General features: G+C 39.3%; 2 protein-coding genes across 3 annotated transcripts in view; both read left to right on the plus strand.

Moving 5' to 3' along the window:
• TBC1D12 (TBC1 domain family member 12) overlaps positions 1-2,072 on the plus strand; it is a 46,938-nt gene extending 44,866 nt beyond the window's left edge. For both annotated transcript variants that reach the window (XM_081863951.1, XM_081863950.1), the window contains one exon: positions 397-2,072. In XM_081863951.1, the coding sequence (XP_081720077.1) occupies positions 397-465 (69 nt within the window). In that variant the 3' untranslated portion in view covers positions 466-2,072. The remainder of the gene's footprint in view (positions 1-396) is intronic.
• Positions 2,073-4,766: 2,694 nt separating this feature from the next.
• Positions 4,767-21,614, plus strand: NOC3L (NOC3 like DNA replication regulator). The gene is made up of 21 exons (XM_081863949.1): positions 4,767-4,917; positions 5,670-5,877; positions 8,040-8,157; positions 8,943-9,100; positions 9,200-9,259; positions 9,928-10,055; positions 11,149-11,310; positions 11,666-11,759; positions 12,137-12,312; positions 12,485-12,613; positions 12,894-13,025; positions 14,057-14,137; positions 14,702-14,802; positions 15,389-15,461; positions 15,537-15,600; positions 16,162-16,233; positions 16,547-16,728; positions 18,358-18,486; positions 19,064-19,161; positions 20,348-20,432; positions 20,532-21,614. Exons 1-21 carry the CDS (start codon positions 4,909-4,911, stop codon positions 20,661-20,663), a joined length of 2,391 nt encoding a protein of 796 aa, XP_081720075.1. The 5' UTR covers positions 4,767-4,908; the 3' UTR covers positions 20,664-21,614.
• The last annotated feature ends 877 nt before the right edge of the window (positions 21,615-22,491 follow it).

A 22,491-nucleotide genomic window follows, 5' to 3' on the forward strand; every position in this document is an offset into this window, starting at 1 on the left:
AATGTATCTTTCCATATTAAACCCTTCTATAGGCTAAAATGGAAAATTAGCTGTGTTGTTTTAAATTGTGGATAACCCTTGTTGACTGGAGAGCAGAAAGAAGGGCTTCATGTGTTTCCAAGGCAGACCATTTTCAAGAGTCATGGTGCTTTTTCGTTCCCTATTTTCTATTAATCACTTGGGGATTGATACTTTGTATATTGGGTTACTCGGGGGAAAAGAGATGGAGTGGGAATGAAATAATCTTCAGTGATTATGATGGATGCAACAAACCTGCAATGAGGTATCAGTATTGATAAAAGTTAAGAGATTGTATAGTGTTAAGAGATTGTATATAAAAGTTAAGAGATTGTATAGTGTCTGATTTTTAACACTTACCTAAAAATCAATTTGCAGGTGTTTGCATCATTAATGAAGGATAGCAAAGAAGGAGACAAGAACCATAGTCCAGCACTAAAAAGTTAATTTCAAGTTTATTGGAAATAATAAAGAAACCACTTGCTTGTTAAAGGATTCTAAACATCTTATCAATGAAAACCACTAAGAAGAAACAGCTTGGGAAGACCTAAGGAAGAGACAGTATTTGACTGAGTACAGTGGTGGAATTTGATGAAATGTTCACCCTGTTGCCAGTATTAAAGAGCTTTTTGTGGGAGGAGCCCTTTTCACAGGAAGCAAAACAATAAAAACTTATGAAACTGAGAAAGTGGCTAATGCATATTTAATATTTAAAGTTGAATGCAATAAAAATTTGTAATAACTTTTGTTGGTACTTTAAATTTTTAGGGATACCTTTTTTATGATGATCACAAAGGCACTTTTGGGAGGAAAGCAGGCGTTTAAAAAGTAAGGCCCAAAAACTGCTACCTGAACCAAACATTTTGGTACAAATACCTCCAAAATTAACCAGTGAAATTCTTAGGACCAAATAAGTTTTTTTGCTTTGGTATACATGCCAGATAATAGGAGGCTTTATATATGTCTTGCTAAACTCCTTTTAAACTGCAGCTTCACTCTTCGGTTAAATGAATGTACGTAAGGTGGAACAGAGTATGCTGCGTCAAGTCTTGCCGCAAAGTCATTGGCAAAAAGTCTTTTGGCCTAAAGATGGCAGTGGTTAAGAGAACTATTTTAGCTGTGTGCTTGTAAAAGCAACTGATGGGTTTCTGGAATTTTGCTTCCTTAAGTACTTGGTAGGTAGCTTGCTTACATTACAGAAAAATTGGATTCCTATTCCACGAAAATCAGATCAGTTCTTGATTTATTTTTTAAATCAAAGTGACTTATACTTGATGATAAACACTAGTATAATTAATAAGCTAGTGACAAATGCTTTTGCACATTTTAAGCAATGTTAATGTGAAAGTTTGAGTCCCTGTATATTAAAACCTTTCTCACTTAAATGCAAAATGGAATAGTTTTGAATTGCAGTGTGTACAATAATTAATACCCTAAATCCATACTGTCAGTCACATCTAACATCAGCACTGTACTGTAAATGTGATCTATGGAAGCTCTTAAACTTCCTTCACACTCCAAAACATTTTAAAAATGACATTTGAACTGGAGGGAGATGGAAAGGATACCTCTTAAACTCTGAGCAGCTAATGCTTGTTCTTTCTAAATCCATTTTGATAGTATTAATGTAAATAAAAATGCATTATGATTTTTTTTTGTACCTGGTCCCTGTACGTGGAAATGAAGTGGAAATTTATCATTGCATTAAAAAATTGAAAGAAAAGAGAGACTACTTCAGCTGTCAAGTGTTAAAAGAAGTTGCAGAACCGGTTTTAAAGATTTGGGTTACAGTATGTTGGAATATTTATGTATCGTTATCAGATTTAAAACTACACTTTATATTACTTACAACATACAATTTGAAGTTAAAATGTCTTTCTTTTCTTATGTATTTACTTACTTGGTTCCCGTGTATGTCCTCTGTTTGGGTTCTCTTGTACAGTTTTCTTACTTTTCAAGTATACACATGTATATAAATTGTAAATAGAAGGTATTTTGCCTTCATTCAAGACCACTAGTAACTATTCCTATGTAAATAAAACTTGTAAGCAGAATGAGTGATGTCTCTTCATTTAATTCTCCCGCTCAGATGCAAAGCTATATTGAAAACTTCTGAATCTTCTGTAGCTTCTACAGATTTATATTTCAGACATCATGACCCCATCTATAATGGAAGCTGGGATTCTAAGGGGTGACATTTTAAAGTCTACAAATAGAGTTCTCGGTAAAAGGTTATGATTGGTTGAAACTTCACAGGGAATTACAATCCTTCTCACAAACATTAACTCAGTTTGGAACAAGTCTGTGCAAAACTATTTTTTCTTAAACAGAGTGGCTAAACAGCTGGCCCTGTGCCAGGGAATGTCTTGGCAGAGAAGCAGAACCCAGAGAAGCAGAGCTCAGACATAAACCATAGGGTTTTTTTACCCATCCCTGTTTCATATGCAAATACCTGTCCCATTTAGTTCCTAAATGTGGTAGTTTGGTACAAACCTAAGGCAGCTGCCTACAGGACCAAATGTAAAGTGTAATTTTTAAAAATCAGGATGTATAGCATCATTACAAATGAACAGATTTTTCAAGATTCCTCACACAGACTAGGAAAGAATACTGATTTCTGCGTTTTTTTAATCCCGTGGTTATCAAGAGTCTGGACACCTTGACAAGGCATACATCGAGAATGCCGGCACCATGATTTGGGGTTCTTGAATAAGGCAAGCCTTGTTGTGGAAGACATGGGGTATGCAATAAAAGCATTTTTTCTTAGATTTTCTATGATGTTTTATGTAAATGGAGTGGTTCTGTTGAAAGGCCCTTTTGCTGCTGTGGGGGCTACAGCAAATGCCTTTGGAGCTGGAACTGAGGTCAGGACTCTGAGAGATAAGTTCTTTGATAAGTACACCCATTGCATGAGTGAGTTGCATGAGATGAGCCAGGTCTAATAGGTGTAAGACCTGTGAATTCCAAAGCAGTGTTCTTGTGAAAACTTAGGCCACAGACTCCCCTGAAGCAGGCTGAGGCTTAAAACAGTGATAGGTACCTGAGCAGAACAATTTAAATACTTTTTTCCCCATTTGTTGCCATCTACATTTAGAAACCACCTTTCTGCTATGTGATGCTGGGTTGAAGTAATACGTAATTGCATTCTGAAGAATACTCTGACATGTCCCTTTCTGGCTAAACCTCCCTTAAATGTTTAGCACGTACTTTTTCAGGATATTGGCACAGAGAGCTGAGCTGCATCAAACCCATGTACTTGCTTATAGCAGTTTTTGCTAGTCTTAGAAAATGTCAGGCAAGTAATTTGCTATAATTGTTTTAAAGCTTAAAACTGTTGCTATAGAATTTATACATGCGAGCGCCTCACCCTCTGCTATTTTATATCCCCTTCCTTCTACGAGGAAAAAGGAAGCACTCAAGACCTTTGGTTAAATGAAATTTGTGTTTTAAAACCCCATGTGCAAATCTTTGGGTTTCTGATGCCACGCGTGAGATATTGTACCGGGGCCAATCAGGCTATAGCAGGCAGGTTACAGGTCTGGATAAATGTAGGTGAACACTAGATTGGACAACACTACTATCTCCTAAAATAAACTTTGCTTTGTTCCTTGGTAATGTGCACCTCCACAATCGCAACTGTTTTCTGACCCCTTCAAATGCAGCCACTTTTTTTTTTGGCTGAAAGTATTGGTGCTAATAGGACGCGGGTGGCGCTGTGGGTTAAACAGAGCCTAGGGCTTGCCGATCAGAAGGTTGACGGTTCGAATCCCCGCAACGGGGTGAGCTCCCGTTGCTCAGTCTCAGCTCCTGCCAACCTAGCAGTTCAAAAGCACATCAAAGTGCAAGTAGATAAATAGGTAAATGGGAAGGTAAACGGCGTTTCCGTGCGCTGCTCTGGTTCGCCAGAAGCGGCTTAGTCATGTTGGCCACATGACCTGGAAGCTGTACGCCAGCTCCCTCGGCCAATAAAGCGAGATGAGCGCCACAACCCCAGTGTCGTCCGCGACTGGACCTAATGGTCAGGGGTCCCTTTACCTTTTACTTTCTACAGATTGTTTTTCGGGGTGGGGGGTAAGGAGAGGGAAAGAGACTGCTATGTCAAAACTTATGAAATTAATATTTTTTAAACTTTCCCTTGGTCAGGCCTAGTCTCTAGGTGCTAGTCTCCTCACCCCATTTCTTGGCAGGTGGGGGAAGCTTTTTCATGTTGCCGTTTTGATTAAGTGGGGAAACCAGTCATGGGTGTAGCCAGGATTTATGTTTGGGGGGGGGCAAGGCACCCCACCTGTCATCACCCTCAGTCTGGCTCTTGTCTAGCAGATTCAGAATGAAATGTCTTGACAACAGTTGTTCTAAATTTCTTTTGACCCCAGGAAAAAAATCTGTCCAAATCTTTCTACAATTTCTACTTAAGTATTTTTTATTTATTTACTTGATGGGGGAGTGTGTGTGTGTGTGAAGCTGCCCCCCCCCCCCCGCTACACCCAGGGAACCAGCGATGGTCCACGCATGGGAATTGAGCAAAAAAACCAAAAAAAACAGAAAGCTCCTCCTGGTCTCATTTTATGTCTCTTCTCCCCTCTGCGACTATATATTTTGGGACCGAGCACCATTTCAGCCTAACCCACCAAAGCGCTCCTGTGGGCTCATAAAAAACCCTGAGAAAGTGAGAGTCGTCGCTGCCCCGCGCTGGGCTTGCAGGGAGAGATGCCTTTTGCCTTCCTTCTCCTCTCCGACAGAGGTCGCTGTGGGGAATCAGGAGCCGCCTGACCTGATGACTTTTCCGGCCCCTCTCTTCCCAGAGAGAGCCACTTCCGGCGCCTCGCGTGGCTGAGGCGTGTCGGTTTGCTCCGAAGCCGAGCGTGTTCGCTTTGCTTGCTTTCCGCTGCCATGAAGCCGGTGAGAGAGGGAGGGAGAACTGGGGTGGCGGTTGAGATTTGGGGGGCGGGCGGCTGTTTTGGCTGTGGGGGGAGGAAGCCTCGGGATACCCTGACGGGGTTGCTGGTCGGCGCTTGGGCAGCAGGAGGTGGAGCGGAGGGATAAAGGGCGAGGCGCCGCGGGAGCGGCTCGTTCAGGTGGGCTTGGCGGAGGGAGCGCGGCCGGGAACAGCCTCGTCGTTAACAGCGACGTTAACCCCCCCCTCTCCACCTCACATGTTGTTGGACTACAACTCCCGTCATCCCTCCCTGCTGGCTGACGCTGGCAGGGAATGATGGGAGTTGTAGTCCAGCACCCTATTGGTGTGCAGAGTGGCTCCTCTGGGGTGCGCGTGTGATTTGGAAACTGGAATTTTCAGCGATAGCATTCCCCCCCCCCCATTTACAAATCGTCTTGCATAATTTTGCTTTTCACTTTAGGGTTCCTTAGCCTTTATTTCTATATTCCTCTTAATCCAAATCAATCAATTGCATTCTTAAAAGTAGATATTGCGCCTTAATCAAATTCATTCCTACTAGCGTGTCTTCCGTCCATCCCAATTCTTCTTTCCCGTGTGATGTTAGCTTAATATTTCCATCTCAAGCATTTTGAAAACCTTCGCCGTCATTTCTGCTGCTGCTTCTTAAAATGTTATAGGGCTTAAGTTAAAAAGGTCTTAGGAATATTGTGGATAGATGTGTAAGGTCAACTAACTCAGCCCTTATCGCCTCCAGAGAAAAAGCAAAAAACGGGTTCCCAGCTTCCGCAAGCTGTTGAAAACAAGTAAAATAAAACTTGACAACAAGTTAAAAAACAAACAGTTTAAGCAGCAGAGTACTGCCAAGAAATACCGAAAAGAACAAAGGAAGCTCAGACAAGCTGTCAAAGATGCTGTATCCAAGAAGCCAATGCCTTTGGAGGATAACAAGAAAAAACATCCAGGTGAGACTGGTGTGTGTGTGTGTGTGTGGTGTGGACATAATAGTAATAGGCTTCTATGGTACCCAGAGGTTTTCACTATGGCACAGAATATGAGGTCCCCTTTTAGACTGTGACCCTTCATGTGATTGAAGAGCTTTTCATATTGTAAAATGTTATGCATATGTCAAATCAGGCAGTTCGCATGTGAGCAATACAGGTTATTGAAGTAAACCTTGGCAGTTAATAGGCTGGATGCAGCCTACAGCAGTTGCACCATCTTTCGGTGTTCCCCACCCCACTAAAGCATTTTCTCATAATGTTTTGATTTTGATAACTAATTCTAGGGACTGATTATATTTGAGTGATTCTCAAAATGAAGCTGCCTTACCCATAGAATAAATGTAAGTAACAGGGATTCTGATACAACAGGTCATCCATTGCATCTGAAAAAAATGGGCTTGAGTCCACAAAAACTTGGGCCATAAGAAGGCTGGAATTCTATACTAACTTACATTGGGAGTCAATCCATTGGGACTTAATTTTAATACACGTGTATAGGATTGTGCTTTAATGTATATATTTTTATTTAGTGCATAATTCTGTTTCCACCTGGACAGCTGGGTACCTCTGGGTAACCTACAAATAGAGCATGATGGGAACTAGCTCTTCTCTGGGTTGTTGTTGTTTTTTAGCCTCCAGTATTTGGCATTTCAAGGTATTATGACTAGTAGTCGTTTAATTCTACCCAAATTTCTAGCCCATCCAATTCAAAATGCCTGTGGTAGATAACAGCACTTATGAGTAATGTTTTGAATTATTCATTTAAAAGTTGGGGTCATCACATTAGTGGTTAAAGGTAAGTATAGTCTTCATATAGTTTTTTTCAAGGCAATCCATTTTTAGTGCAACAAAATTTAGTGAGGAGAGAGACTCCATCAGGCAAGGCCTCTTTCCACCTGCCTTGCCCCACCCCCTGGCCCTAGGATTCTTCATAAGGAAGCTGTGCTTGGAGGAAGAACAGTGAGGGGAGAGACTTCGTCAGGCAAGGCCTCCTTCCACCTGCCTTGCCCCACCCTCTAGTCTCTGCTTCTCAAGTTGTATTGTATTATTTTATGTACTGTGGCTTGCCATTGTTTTATTGATTATAGTTTAGAAATTATTTATTGCAACTGTTGAGTGGATTTCTGTTTAACTTTTATATGTTGATATTATTGTTTTGTATAATCCTAATAATTGTTGAATGTTACTTTTTGATGTAGGTTGCTTATTTTAAAGTTTTGTTTTATTACGTTTTTGTATTGCATTAGATTGTTATAAGTTGTACATTTTTTGTTTCTTCAGTTTGTAAACCACCTTGAGTATTTTAAGATAGAAAGACGGTATACAAATAAAAAATGATGATGATGATAATTGAGAGTTGCTCAGTTAATTGTATGAAATCCAGATGTCTTTACTCAAGGAGTGCTTCTCTTTCAGCGACTGAATACTTTTCCAGTATTCAAACTGCAAAATATTGTTGCTTTGGGAATGTGGAAATGCTATGTGGAGTGAAGTAGTATTTCAGTGGATACTGTCCTTAATGATACAGAACTGAAATGGCTATGCCCACATTGTCTTTGGATTAAGTGATCACTCAGGAGCTAAGCAATGATGTAATGCCAAATCTCAAAGCAAAGGTTAATGCCAAATTAATCTTTGGCATTCTGTGAGTGAACATTGAGATCATGCTCTCTCTTGAACATGGCCATTCCCTTCCAGGCTCTGGTCCAGGTTTGAGGCAAACCATAGCTTTCAGGTTGTCTGAACAGCTGAAGTATAGTTTACCTGGAAGCCATGATTAGAAACCAACATTTTACCAGGCACACATGAGCTCTACAGAGAGCAATATACAGGTAGAAAAATACAGTTGGATTCTACATACAGGGTGAGTCCTTTAAAAGAGGCCCTGTGTATACAGAGTACAGTACACATGCTCCACAGGGCCTCTTTTAAAAGACTCACCCTGTACAAAGGTAACTGTTTACTCACAAGTGTTCTTTTATATTCTCCCTCGTTAAACTAATGTGCCGCAGTTGTGCCCCTCATTCAAGAAAATCAAAGTAAAAGGTATTTCCATCTGCCTTTTGTAGTGTATATCTCTCTCAGTGCCTCTGAAGTTATTCTGATTTTATTTGCCTTGGCAGAAAGGGAAGAAGAAGAGGAGGAAGCTCTTCCTCTGGATATGATGGATGAAGATGATATGAAATTAATGGAGGAACTTGCTCAAAGGGCATCTTTTATTACACGAGATCTTTCTTCCAAGTAGGTGTTTGCAAAGTAGGGAATAGCGGACATTGCAGCACTTTTGTTGTCTATTTGTTCGTTGAGAGTTTATTAGCATATGTTGAATCTAAATTTGCCCCTCAGTGTCAGACCTTTAATACAAAAGGCCTTCACAGAATAGGCCTTTTTCCTGCATGACTAACTCTTCTCTGCTTGAGTGTTTTACTGTTCCAAGCAATATCAACTTCTCTGTGTAATAAGAGTGAGTTTTTTTGTTTGTTTGTTTGTTTTGAAGTCAGAAGTATGTGGTCAAGTGTTGCAGAGAATGAGTTCACAGATTCCATATGGAAGGGAGGAAGGGACAAAGGCAGAAGTTTGATGGTACATTCACAATAGCATGGGTAGTTTGCAGAAGAATTCCATTGCTCTTTAAAGTTCAGGGCATCTGTGACATTAATGGAATCACAAACCGCACAGTTAAGCACCTGCTGTAGTTATACTTGCTGTGAAAAGAATCTCTGCTTGGCATTAGCTTGGGCTAGCTGTTTGTAGAAAATGTAATGTAATGGAAGCACTTAATAAGGGTCTGGATAGTGACAATTTCATTTGTCCCCATTGGTAAACCCCATTTGGAAAAGCCTTCAATGGCAGATAGTTTAACCAGTTTAATCTTTTTTAAAAGTCTAATTAAGTGGCATCATAGAGAAAATTGTATGTGTTTTCAGTGTAACCATTCCTTTGCAGTTCTGTTTGTGAAAATAGTATTTTTAAATGTAAGTTATAAGTTATCCATATGAGAGCCTGACAAGTCTTTCACTTTATAGTGAACCTGTTCATGCCAAGAAACGTAAGAATGAGAGTGTGATTGAGAAATATGAGAAGAAGCCAAGGCGCATGCAGACTGAGCCTGAAAAAGAACTTATTCATCTGCTTCCTATCAAAGACAAACGTGGAATTATTCCACAGACTATGGAAAAGCCAGGTGAGGCACAATCAAGATTGCCAGGCAAGCTGTCAGTTTGATTTAAGAACTGGATCATTCGCAATGCTGAATTTTTAAAGAGCTTGCTCTTTCTTGTAGTTAAAGAGGAAGAGGAAGAGGAAGAGAAGGATGAAATAGAAGAAATGGAAGAGGCACAAGGTATTTAAGGCTTTTAAAAAAAAAGATTTTGTACAGATTAAATATTAATGGACATTCAAATGGTGTTACTGTTCTTGAAGCATATTAGTGTAAATTACTTCATTGGTTCAGAGAACATTTTGTGGTTTGTCCTCATTGCTGAGTTACTGGATAGAGCAAGTAAAATAAGTATAATACTGCCAAAGAAATGAATTGCTTTTAAAGTGTTTCCAGATGTTGCGTTTACGGAGTCAACCTAAATTGAATAGAAACCTGACTAGGGTAGCTCACAAAGGAGAATGGAAACCTAAACTATTATTTGAAATTCTTGGCTGAATACAACTGAATGTCACCCCCTGAAAAACTCAACCAACTCCTAAAAGGTCTGTTTACCTGAATAAAGGTTTGACCAGGGGCTGATGAGAATGCCAGCAGAAGTTTCCAGTCTCCATTTCAAATGTTCAGCCTTTCCAGCTCTGGTGTGGAGGCACACACGTGCACACGTACGCTCTAAGACAGGCTTCCTCAACCTCGGCCCTCCAGATGTTTTTGGCCTACAACTCCCATGATCCCTAGCTAGCAGGACCACTGGTCAGGGATGATGGGAATTGTAGTCTCAAAAACATCTGGAGGGCCAAGGTTAGGGAAGCTTGCTCTAAGACATGAACAGCGTTTTTCTTTATCACCAGCTCTTGAAGAACCATTACCTGTTCTCACTGCTGAAGAACTGCTAGTTCATAGGAAAAAGAAGCTACAAGAGAAAAAGATGCACATAGCTGCCTTAGCATCTGCCATCTTGTCTGACCCAGAAAATAATGTAAGTAACATTTCAGTTGAGTTGAAACTAGCCATGCCATAAAAAAGTAAGAGAATGATTTTTACATGCCAAAGATTCAGATGCATTATATTTAGTGTGGAAACAAATGTTGGCTTTTAATGGCTTGGCACAGTGAGGTCTCACGGGTTATGTGCTGTTGTTCATGCTCTCATCTCACAGATTTTGTGTGATTGCCTTCTGGATTGGAAGGGATAGTTTCCTTTCCTTTAGGCTCCTTTTACAGTATTTTTCTTGGATGCTGTTGAAACAGTTTTATGCATGGAATTAAATGAATACCATTAACCTTGCTTTTATTTTTTCCTCTCAACGTTTTTGCCATCCTTTTGAGAAGTTGTTCCCTAAAAGCAATGTTCTGTAACTGCTTCACAGGCATTACTTCAGTTTAAAAATTTGACTTGTCACACACACACACACACACACACACACACACACACACAAATCTCTGGGGGGAGATTAAAACTGCTTTCATACCCTGAAGTGAAACAGTTGGCAGTGTGAAACTGCAAACTGAAAGGCTTAGAGAGACAGGAAGAGCCCATGGATTCCAGGTATTTTCCATTTGAAATGTAGCCGCTGTGATTACTGCTTTTGTGATTGCTGATGAAAACAAACTGGTCCTTGCCAATCGTGAGACTGTGTCTTTTATTCTTTCCAGGGTACATTGGGAAGTAGACTTGATGTGATCTGGCAGTTTTCATATAGTCTCAGAAGGTGTAGTTGTTTGGTTAAACTAAAACCCCACCACACAAGCTAAAACAAAAATCAGTGGGGGCATGACCTCAGTTTTGGGAAAACCTAGCACCTCCTCACTGATACAAATCCATTAAAGCTTCCTTTGAAAAATGGGTGGTACCACAGAAATCGATGGTATAAAGATAGAGTGTTACTAAAATATTTTGCACCATATGAATATCTAGAATATGTTGCGATCTTGAATTCTGTGTGTATGTTCTCTGAAGATGGCAGTAGTTGTTGCTCCTCACATTACAATGACAGTGTATGCATAAATTTTGTCTGGTTTACCTGTAGTTGCCAATTATATTTCATGGTTATGTCATCCTTGCCTAAACAGATAAAGAAGCTGAAAGAGTTGCGTGCGATGTTAATGGAACAGGATCCCAATGTGGCAGTGATTGTGCGAAAGCTGGTGATGATTTCTCTGATGGAGCTTTTCAAAGATATTACGCCATCTTACAAAATCAGACCTTTAACTGAGAAAGAGAAAAACACAAAGGTGAGGTTGTAGTATGTTTCAGAGTAGCTTAATGTCAAGTTGGGAGGGTAATACAACTTGTTATATTTATGGAGGAAGAAATGAAGAGTTTTTAATCTATGAAATTATTTCTTTCCTTAAAAATAGCCCACAGTTTTTAAGCTTAGTTGTTGAAATGTTGGCATCTGGGGTACCAAAAACGAAGAGTACACCTTTCTCGCAAAACTGTTGGGTAACTAATTTTCCCAAATACTTCTTGAAAAGACTTCAAAATAGATACTGCAGAGGGTGACATCTTCTGAAACTTAAAATGTGTTGCAGTTGTCACACAGATTTATGGCAAGATATTTTACATTGTTTCTTTGTTTATCCACAGGTTAGAAAAGAAACTCAGAAATTAAGAGAATTTGAAGAAGGCATTGTCAGCCAGTACAAGTTTTATTTAGAAAATCTGGAGCAATCTGTGAAAGGTACAGCAGGCAGGGTGTATAGCTGAGGATGGGGATATGCTCCTAAATATTGAGCGCTAAAATTGTTTTGTTGTTGGAAATAAGCAGCTATTGGTAGTATCCCTAATACAAAGCATGGAGAAGATCCCTGTTTTAAACCCTAGAATCTCAACTCTTGATCCTGAGTTGCAGGGCTAGGGAAGTGTTTTTCCTAGTATTTTATTTTTTTTAAGGATATGGCATTGTGTGTGTGTGTGTGTTTTCATTCTAAGCCCCATGTGTCATTGTGGCAGGAAATATGCAAGTAATATATTTTTTTCCCCACCTGGAAATAATAGTAGTAATTTCAGAAGCTGGGATGGCAAAATACTCATGCTTTTATGCAATATTTCACTTAGATTGGAAGCAAAGGAAGCTGAAGAAAAGCAATGTGATTTCACTAAAAGCATATAAAGGCCTTGCAGAGATTGCTGTGAAGTGCTTGTGTGAGCTGTTGGTGGCCCTGCCTCAGTTCAACTTCCACAATAATATTATTGTGCTCATCGTGCCACTCATGAACGATGCTTCAAAACAGGTAGGCATACCCCATAGTCATGACAGCAGCGGTTACTAGTATATTGAAAGATTGCATGTCATTTCACTTTCTGGAAGGGTAAAAATCTTTGTTCATGGCATTTTACATTTTTTCATCCAGAAAGCAGTGCTGGTTGAATAAACACTGATAATCGAAACTTCCAACTTTCCAGATTTCTGAAATGTGCTGTGGTGCAGTAAAGACCCTCTTCAAGCAGGATAAACTTGGCTATGCCTCACTTGGTGTGGTGAAGGTGATTTCTGGCCTTGTGAAAAGCAGGAATTATGATGTTAGACCTGAGGTAAGTTCCTTCCTTCCTTCCTCTCCAGTGTGGAGCAATAGTTAAAAATGGACTTTAAATATTTACTATCCTTGTTGAAGTACTATGGCATATCACAAACAAAAACCACACCAATTGTCTCCCAAACATTACTCTTTCCATTCTTCATGAGTTGTTGGCAAGGATGGCATCTATGCACATGTATATAAAAGAGAAAGAAATGGTCTCAGGCAGTTTTATGTTTTGTAAGATCTGTGCTTTTAATGAATTTGAGAAATAATTGTTACTGGATTATCTTTAGGTGCTAATGACACTAATTCACCTAAGAATTAAGGAAGTAGAAGTGAAAAAAGATGCAGAAGACATCACGCCAAAGAAGAGGTTCATGTCTTATCAAGAGAAACGGAAAAATCTGTCAAGGATGCAAAGAAAGGTAATTCTTATCCTGTAGTGTACACGTATAATTTGAATTTCATTAGAAAATGGAACAGTTTCTGGCTTGTATCCAAATAACTAACCAGTGAGTTCCATTGTCCAAGGAGATTTTGAAACAACACCTCCTCATGACATCCTCCTTTTGAAACTATATTATGATTTGGCGAGGAAGCGACTGCTGTTTGAGAGAAAGTGTAAATAAATCTCAGCTGAGCTTGCTGAAATTCTTGGGTGCCCCTAAATTAGCTCTTGGGTTCATGTCTCAGGACTTTCATTTTGTGGCCATGTGAACACTGCAAAACACAGTTCTGCAGATTGTTTCTTACTGGTTATGTATGGGAAGATTTTTTGTTCAAGTGATCCCATCATGCTTTTGCTGCTGAGAGGCTTTTAGTACAGCTGAAAATAGTCCCACCCCTGTTTCTCATGTTGCTTTAAACATCATGGTCAGTTCACATATAATCAAAATCATGGTTTAGGGCTACATGGGCAAACCTCCATGAGACAGAGCAAAGCATTGGGCTCATGCACACACCTCACTTTTTCCCACATATCTGGGATAATGGTTTCGGTTGTGTTTTCCTCAGTCTCTACTTAGCATTGTGTATAAATCGGAGGTTAGATCATAGCTGCCAACATTTCCCCTTTTTTAAGGGAAATTCCCTTATTCCGAATAGGATTCCTTGCAAGAAAAGGGAAAAGTTGACATCTGTGGGTTAGGAGCTAAACATGCCAGCTTCTTTAGGAACTAACAATGGTTTAGAAGTTTTTCAAACATGGCCTTTGTTTCCAATCCAAATTTGCAATTCTGGTTTGGAGAGCAAGCATTTGATGAAAAGCCAGTTAGGTTGCCTGTGCCAGGAAGAAGTAACTTATCTGACCACTCATAGTCCACAAGAGGAGAAAGGAGCATGCGGCATGTTCCTGATCAGAGACATTACATCTGAACTGACCCAACGACTGCAAAGTAATTACCTTAATACTACCAGAATCTTGTGTTTTCTTACAAAAAACCTTGTACATTTTCAGTGGAAAAAAGCAGAAGAGAAACTAGAAAGAGAACTCTTAGAAGCAGAAGCCTCAGAGAGCACAGAGAAAAAACTGAAACTGGTAAGTATATTTTCATGAGTGTGGGTACTGCTGAGTTTTGTATTATGCACAAGTAAAATAAGACCAGATATTGCCAATTGTAATATTCGTTTCAAATTCTTGCTTTGGTTCTGTGGTTCCTTAGAAATGAGTTTCTAGTCATAAAATGTGGGTGGGCTGTATGCACAGTAAACACAAAGACTGATACTATAAGCACGGATTTATCCCTCATTGTGGTTAATTTTTATTAGTAGTAGTTTTTTTTGCTGAGCACAATAGTTGAGGGAGCATAAATAGTGCAATAACAGACTAGGGGTCTGTTTTTTCCTTGCAATTCAATAATTACTGGTTTAGGGCATTATGTATTACAATAGCGGTGTCTATCCATAGCTTTCCCTGCTATGACTCATAATGATGTAAACCAGTAATTAGGAACTGATCTTGCTAGCAATTAAGAAATCCTAGGAAATTTAAAGTGGTTTTTGATTAATGGCTTTCAAATCCAGGCAAGTGTGAACAGAACTTAAATACGGTGAACTCGGAATGTTCCATATATGTTCATTTGTGGGTGTCTTTTCTCTACAGCACACAGAAACCTTGAATATTGTATTTTTAACTTACTTCCGAATACTGAAAAAAGCACAGAAGTCTCCCCTTTTGCCTGCTGTGTTGGAAGGCCTTGCAAAGTAAGAATTTCAAAGCAATTTTTGAGTTACCATTCTTTATAAAAGTTCCTAACAAGGCACATTATATCAACATAAAAACTTTCATTGAAAAGGTTTTACTGGAGTAGGCTCATTGCAATTAATGGAGCTAAATTAATCATGTCCACTAATTTCAGTGGGCCTGGGTAGAACTTAATTAAATGCAACCCAGTGCTTAAATTTGTTTAAACACTTCACTTAAAATTACTCAGAAAAAATAAATAAAAATCAGGGTAGAAGAAAGTCGGAAGAATAAAAGCAATTGAAATTCAATGCAGTTCTAAAATAACATTGCTAAAAAGTTTGGTATGTATTTCATCTGTTTCATGCGTTGCTTGTATAGCATCCTGTTTTGTTTTCAAAATGATAGCTGGCAGATGGAGGAATGCTGTTCTTTTTTTGGATTACAAGTAGTGTGTGATTAATGATCATACTGCAAAAGAGAAGACTACTTAAGAATGTTGCTTAAGATAGTTGCACTATAAAACAAACTATAATTGCAATGGCATGCTTTGAGTTTGACAGATAAATCTTCTGTAAATTCACAAATCTAACTCCTTGATTTTAGGTTCGCCCACCTCATAAATTTGGAATTTTTTGATGACCTTTTGCTTGTTCTACATTCTCTTATGGTCTCAGGGGTAAGTTTATCCTTTGCCTAAAGATATATAAGACTTTTGGTCTATATCTTTCTGATGCATTTCCTTTATTTTCAGGTGTTAAGCCACAGAGAGAGTCTGCACTGTATTCTTTCTGCTTTCCACATTTTGTCTGGTCAAGGTACAGTTTAATTTTCATATTGCATTTCTTTTGTGATTAGCCTGAATGGGACCATTGCTAGGTTTGTCTGATGGGCTTGAGTGGTCAAAGATTTAACAAAAAGTTCCATCCAAGGAAATGTGATAGACTTTGAGGAAGGACTAGAGAGACAGTGAGAAGACACTTTTTGTTTTTGCTCTGAACCAGGATCAATGTTGCCTGTTTGTTTTAAGGAATCTGAATTCTTCCAGTTGACTTTGCTTGTATATTTGTAACTAAAGGAATATATTGCACAGGTTCAACCAGTCTTCAGCATGCACTTAGCTCCAGAGGAAACTAAACCCCAGAGCAGTGTTTTTTAAACTTGGGTCTCCAGCTGTTGTTGGTCTACAACTCCCATCATCCCTAGCTAGCAGGACCAGTGATCAGGGATGATGGGAGTTATAGTCCAACAACAGCTGGAGACCCAGGTTTGAAAAGCACTGCTCTGAAGTATTCCCTTTGAACGTCTCGCCATTTGAGGAAGTAAGTTGTTTTACGGTTACAGCAACAAACCTACTTAACTGGAATTATTTTGGATAGGTGATGTCCTTAACATTGACCCTTTGAAGTTCTACACACACCTTTACAAGATACTACTTAAACTACATGCAGGTAACGCCTTATTTCAATGGTTTCATGATAACAAAACTCAAGTACTGTCTTTTATATACTTCTATGGTAGATAGCGTGAAATTGTATGGCTTGGTATTTTCTCTACAGAAATAACCCATCAGTGGGTTTCAGCAGCGTTCAGCAGTGTTTCTTTCTTTGCTCAATAGCTGGTGTAATTCTTAATTGGTGAATCTTTCTTGAATAAATTAAAAATAGAATTGGGAAATAGCGGGTGCCTTCAATCTTTCTGGCGTTCTTTTGGATATATGCTCCTGCATTCAAATGGGTTTTGAACCACACGTGTTGTTTTAAGGTGCTACAAATGAAGATGTGGCGCTAGTGCTGCAGTGCCTGGATGTGATGCTCACCAAACGTAGGAAGCAGGTGTCCCAGCAGAGAGCTCTTGCTTTCATAAAGCGCCTCTCCACAGTAGCCCTCCATCTCCTTCCAGACTCCTGCATTGGTATCTTGGCAACCAACAGAACATTAATGCATGTAAGTTCTTAGAAACATAGCTAATGAGACCCTTTAGCTACTGGGATCTAAAATTGTTGGATGTTTCAAACTCATTCTGTTGAAACTCCTACATCATATTTAAAACATGTCATGCCTTCACAAATCTACACACGTGTGTGCAGACACACACCAGCATAGAGGGTTCCATTTAACTTTTAGCTGTGCCAGGCCAAGTTTTCATTCTTGTCAGAAGAGATGGAGTCATTCCAGCATTCTCCTAGGGCTGCCATATGTCTGGATTTTCCCGGACATCACTGGAATTTCAAAGGCGGAATTAACATCCCGGGGGGGGGGGGGGATTTCTGAAAGGCGGTGTTTTTGTTTTAAAAAAAAAAGCCCAACAACTTTTGGGTTTTCCAAAAAACAAAACAAAACAAAACACCAATCTCAACAATTTCAGTGGTTTCCTTAAAAAAACCTCAACAATGTTGTGGTCTTCCTGGTATTTAATTTTTGAAATATGGCAACCCTAATTCTCAAGCTTTCCTGCCTTGTTGTTTCTTCAGTTATTCTTTCTGCTATGGGCATCAACATCTTAGCTCTTTCATTGGATTTAGTTTTTAGAGGGGAAATGCCCACTGGGCCCAAGCTGTCACTCAGAGAATCAGGGTCACCTTTTCACTGGAGTTGGCCTATGACAGTCTGAGGGTGTCTGTTATAGATACTTTGTATAAAGGATAGCTCCAGGGGCTGTAAGCTTGATGACTGGCTGGTTCAGTATGCTGATGGCAGTATTTCAAGAACTTGGGTGGTGAGACTGATTATTGCTTTTCCACTAAGATGCAGGTATTTTAGTTGCTGCAGTTTGAAAAAGGTGTTTGGATTCTGATCTTAAAATGACATAGTTTGGTTGTTAATTGGAATTTCTTACATATTGCACTAAATCATGATTTACCCCCATGTGGCTGAGCAAGAATGAAGCGTTGGGCTTGTGCCCCTTCCCTAGCTCTCAAAGAATCTTGACTTTGCATTTCATACAACCCTGGTTTAAAACAAACAGTGGCTAGTTTTCTTAAGAAGCCAAATTCAAACAATGGGCTATTTGAAACCGGCTTTTTTAAACCTAACCATTGCTTTAAACCAGGGTCTCTAGCACATATGTAATACTTGTTTGAAACTGATACTCAGTTTGGCAGAAGTCCTGCTGCCAGTTGCATTTGATTCGACTGGTGGAGTCTCGTCCATTTAATGCTAAACTGTGGTTTTAGCATTAGGTGAGAAGGCAGCAATTGTATTTGACTTTTGTAGGTTTTTCTTCTTCTTGCGGCCTACCCTGAGGTAGGCTACAAATAAAATGCCCCTTCCAACACAATGAACAAAATGCTCCACATGTGAAATATTCTTAACATGTTTTGAAAATTATTACAGCAGACGTGAGTTCTCCAGAGTTGGTTCATTTTGTTTTAAATTAAAGCAGAGACGTTCAACATGATCCATCATGCCATATACATATTCAGATATCTTAAGTTTCTTACATCAGTAGTTATCTTTTCGGGGAGATACAATTTTGTTTTCTGTGGCAAACATGGTAACAACTTTGTAATTATTATTCCATTTCACGTGGAGCTCTTTTCTTTTTTCTTTTTCTTTTCTTGGATGGTATTGAAGACTTTCCCAAAGACAGACCTTCTCCTAGACAATGAATCTCAAGGGAGTGGACTTTACCTTCCTGAGCTGGATGAACCAGAGTACTGTAATGCTCAGAACACAGCACTGTGGGAACTGCATACTCTGCGGGTGAGTGTCACGGAAGCTAATGTCTTGTTGCCTTATTCTGCACTAGTAACTCGGAAGCTCTTTTTCTGTTCAGAAAACATTTTTTTAAAGTCAGAATTTGCAGGAATGAATGTTCTTGAGTATTCTAATTCTATTTACAACATTTTTATATTGCAATTAATCAGTTTTCTTCAGTGGCGAATACGATTTTGAACTTCAGTAACCCTTTTCACTCTTTTAATTAGGCTGATTAGCTCCATCATTCTGCTTTGCACTTTTCTTCTTCCTACCTCATCTTATTTACTGAGAAAGTAATGAGCAGTGATGCATGCGAACCACCCAGCATCTTCCCATCTTCTCCACTTAATTGATCTCCACTGCTAGGTGCTTTAACTCTCTTCTTGGAAAAGGCTTAAGATTACCCTGTCATAATTGTCTTGCATCTCATGGGATGTTTAACCAATCGAGCTTTTGTTCCTAAAGCTGAGAGAGTACAGTTTTGATGATAACCTTTTGTTCAAATAGTCAAATGCATTACATTAATATAGAAAAATTTACATTCCCAATTTCTCATCAATGCTCTCTCCCTAACCCCCAGAGACATTATCACCCAGTCGTTCAGAAATTTGCAGCTCACCTTGTGGCTGGTGCCCCAGCAGAAGGATCAGAATCTCTTGGGCATGAATTTAGTCGGAGGTGAGAGAAATGTGTTTGCTTTGAAAAAAAGTGTGCATAGATTCCAAAGCACAATTTAGGAGCCAGGCTTTCAGTGTGGTGGTACCTCCTCCTTAGAGCTCCCTCCCATAATGTGTCACACAGGCACACTCTATTATCTTTTTGATGCCTGCTGAACACCTTCCTTTTCCCACAAACCTTCTAAGTGAATAGTTTTGTATTGGTCTGTATCCGTATAGAACCTGAAATGGTTTTTATCGTCATATTGCTTTGGAATGCTTCACGGGAAGCAATTCATAAATTATATGAATGAAGTTTAGCAAAGAAAACCCTGCAGTCTTTTCTGATATAGAACCAGAGACTCAGCAGCTTACGTATGTATACAGGGATGGGGAAATTTTTGACCTGGTGGGCCAGATCTTTATCTCCACCTCACACCCTGTGGGCCAACTTTGACAGTGGGAAGCGCCAGCTACCCATCTGTTGTCATGATGATGAGGTCATGGCTGATAGGTCTTGCCAGAGTTGAGCTGTGGGGTGAGCATGCAGCAGGATTGAAATCTTTGCTCCCCAGTTGAGGAGTGGAAGCTGCAGTCCTTCTCCCTGGAGGGATCTGCTTTTCCCCCTGACAAAGATGGGACAAGATAGATATATTACCTTTTTCTCTCTGTGCTCCGTCAGGTGCTCATGGGGTGTGCACAATAGCTCTTACCCCAGCAACTGGCATTCAGTGGCCAGTTGCCCCTGAACCTGGAAGCAGCACTTAGCTACCATGGCTAATTGTCATGGTAGATGGATCCAGTTACTGAGTTCTTTTTATGAGTGGAAAGTACATTACTACTGTTTAATATTAGCTTGAACGTGAAATAAAGGAGCAGATTTTTTAAAAATGTAGCTGTGTAATGTTCACTGTCAAACATTTTATACAATAATCCTGGATTCCAGTATCGATGATAGGAAAGGAGGGAAATGTCTGCATGCAGAAGACTTTAGTCTTGCTCCATTATTCTGTTCAGTGGTTTTTTTTGTGTTCATTTCTTTGTTTGCCTCAATTTTTGACATATTTTAAAGGTGCTTTGCAGGGCTGTTCAACTCTCCAATACAAATACTAAAATTTAGGGTCTTTGCTTTTCCCCCAGTCTTGCTTTAGGACACAATTTTTTTTTTTGCAAATAGTATATTAAAATGAAACCTGTATCCATCATAGGTTGCCTACAGAACTTTTTGAGGCCTACAGTATGAAAGGAATGACTTTTAATCCTTGTGTTGCGTCAGTGGCACCCAGGAAAAAGGTACCGCCTTGCACCATTCTCTTCTTAAATCACACACAATGATTGATAATGCAACATTTTGATTTTACTTCATCAAACTGTAACACTTGTTCATTTCAGGGTAAATTTTCACAAGAGGCATCATTTCTGAATGAAGACTTGAATGAATTGTTTAAGGTTTATTTTGGAAGACCAGTTCCACAAGGAGCCCTCGATTTCACGAAACACTTAAAGGGATTGCCAGTTTCCTAAGTATATTACAAACCATTGTGATCTATTTAAAGGAACTAAATACATGAAAGAAATACTGACCTGGTCTACAAATAATTTAAATAAAGTGGGTCTTTTTATTATGGATGCTGGATTTCCAGGAATGAAGAAGCAATTAATGAACAGCACTGTACTTTGGAATCCTGGGACCACTGATTCCATATTTATTGCTGTAGTTATTATGGTTTGTAAGCTTTGAGTTTATGTATAATATTGTACAATATTTTCATTGGAAATGGATGATTTTTCTAAAATGACATGAATTTGAACTGATTCTAGAAAACTATTTTAATTGTATCAATATATAAACCTTTTTTAAAAGAAAAAAAGATTTCAGGCCAATCGTTCTGTTGTTATCTCACCTACCTATGATATAAAGTATAAGCAGGTATTGAAAAACAGTGGTGCGTGGATATCCACTCCCACAGAGCACAATCCCACCGTTTATGGTTTTTTAAAAATTTAATGTCTCTATTAAATGGGCTATGAGAAAGTGACTGCAATTAACATTTAGCCCTTCTCCCCCTACATTGAGTTTCCCCACACCACAATAGTTTGTACAGTTATAAGGTTACTCTTCCTGTATTGGGCCTAGTATCACAAAAGCAAATGGGGATTCATCATAGCATCTACCAAAAATTTCTGTGCATGGCCTAAGTGCCCAACCAGACATTATAAACAACTGCCCTGATGCTTTTTTTCTTTTTAAATGACATGCGGGCTAAATGTTAAGTGGGGAAGTCGTGGGACAAGGAAGGCTGCTTAACTCTTTTCCGTCAGCTATTTTCCTGCTTCAAATCTCCCTCCCTACTCCTGCTGATGGAAAAAACCCCAACTTTTTAGCAGGGAAACATTTTCTGTAATATTGCCATTTCTTCCTTTAAATTTTGTGTCCCGAGGCTGCTTCCAACTGAAAAATAAAAATTGCACCCAGCTAGGTGTAATGTGTAGTTTTGCCCTAAATTGTAGACCAAGTTAGTATTTTCCTGCTGCAGTGTGAACACAGTGCATCTATTTCAAGCATCAAAAGGAGTAGTGAGAGATGGATAAGGTACGTAAGCATTTTGTTCTGCACATCCTCTTTCTCTTCCTACTAATGGGTTGGTATTGCTTTATGAACTAATCTTCATTTTCTTTCTAGTTGTTGACCTGCATAAGAGCAATGAGCAAGTAAGCATTCTGCCCTCCTTATTTGCTAGTGGTGAAATGTGCAGATAACTGGAAATATTTTGCTATTCAGTACAAATGTTTTATGGTTGCACTGTATTGTAGCTGAAAGAAGTTTGACAACTTTTGGCTCTTCATTTGTTATATTGGTGATCTAGGTCTCAATTTGAGTGTCAGCCTGCAATCCTAGACTACACACTTACCTGAGAGCAAGCTCTATTGAACTTTCTGGGGCTTATATCCAAGTAGACATAGTGCAGTCTCATCATTTGGGAAATGCAGGTAGGTCACCTCTGTTTCATCCACACTCCCTTCAGTACAGCAGATCAGGGGTTTAGATTGCTCTGCTTGAATGTAACTATTGAAGTCCATGTTTACTAATTTATTGAGACACTTTGTTTAGATGGCAGTACTCTTGTGATAGTAATTCACTGTTGCTGGAGGTAGGAATACTGACAACAACTGCTCCGTATTGGTCACACCCCAAAAAATTGCCACTGTACCACAGACAAGTGGAAAGTGATGGTGGGGAACAAAAATATGATGTACATATAATTCTTGGGTTTTTTTTCTAAACACCTGGGAGCAGATTTTTACATTGGTGGCTGTACTGCTATCCAAGCATTTCTAGGTGGGATTTTTG

The sequence above is a fragment of the Podarcis erhardii genome, assembly GCF_964252035.2.
Source record: "Podarcis erhardii genome assembly, chromosome: 5".
NCBI lineage: Eukaryota > Metazoa > Chordata > Lepidosauria > Squamata > Lacertidae > Podarcis > Podarcis erhardii.

What these genes read in the sequence shown, in the direction of transcription:
- NOC3L (XM_081863949.1), top strand. An exon ending in ACAGACTATGGAAAAGCCAG is followed by an intron (nt 9,101 to 9,199) that starts GTGAGGCACAAT and finishes TCTTTCTTGTAG; the next exon opens with TTAAAGAGGAAGAGGAAGAG. An exon ending in GGGCATGAATTTAGTCGGAG is followed by an intron (nt 19,162 to 20,347) that starts GTGAGAGAAATG and finishes TATCCATCATAG; the next exon opens with GTTGCCTACAGAACTTTTTG.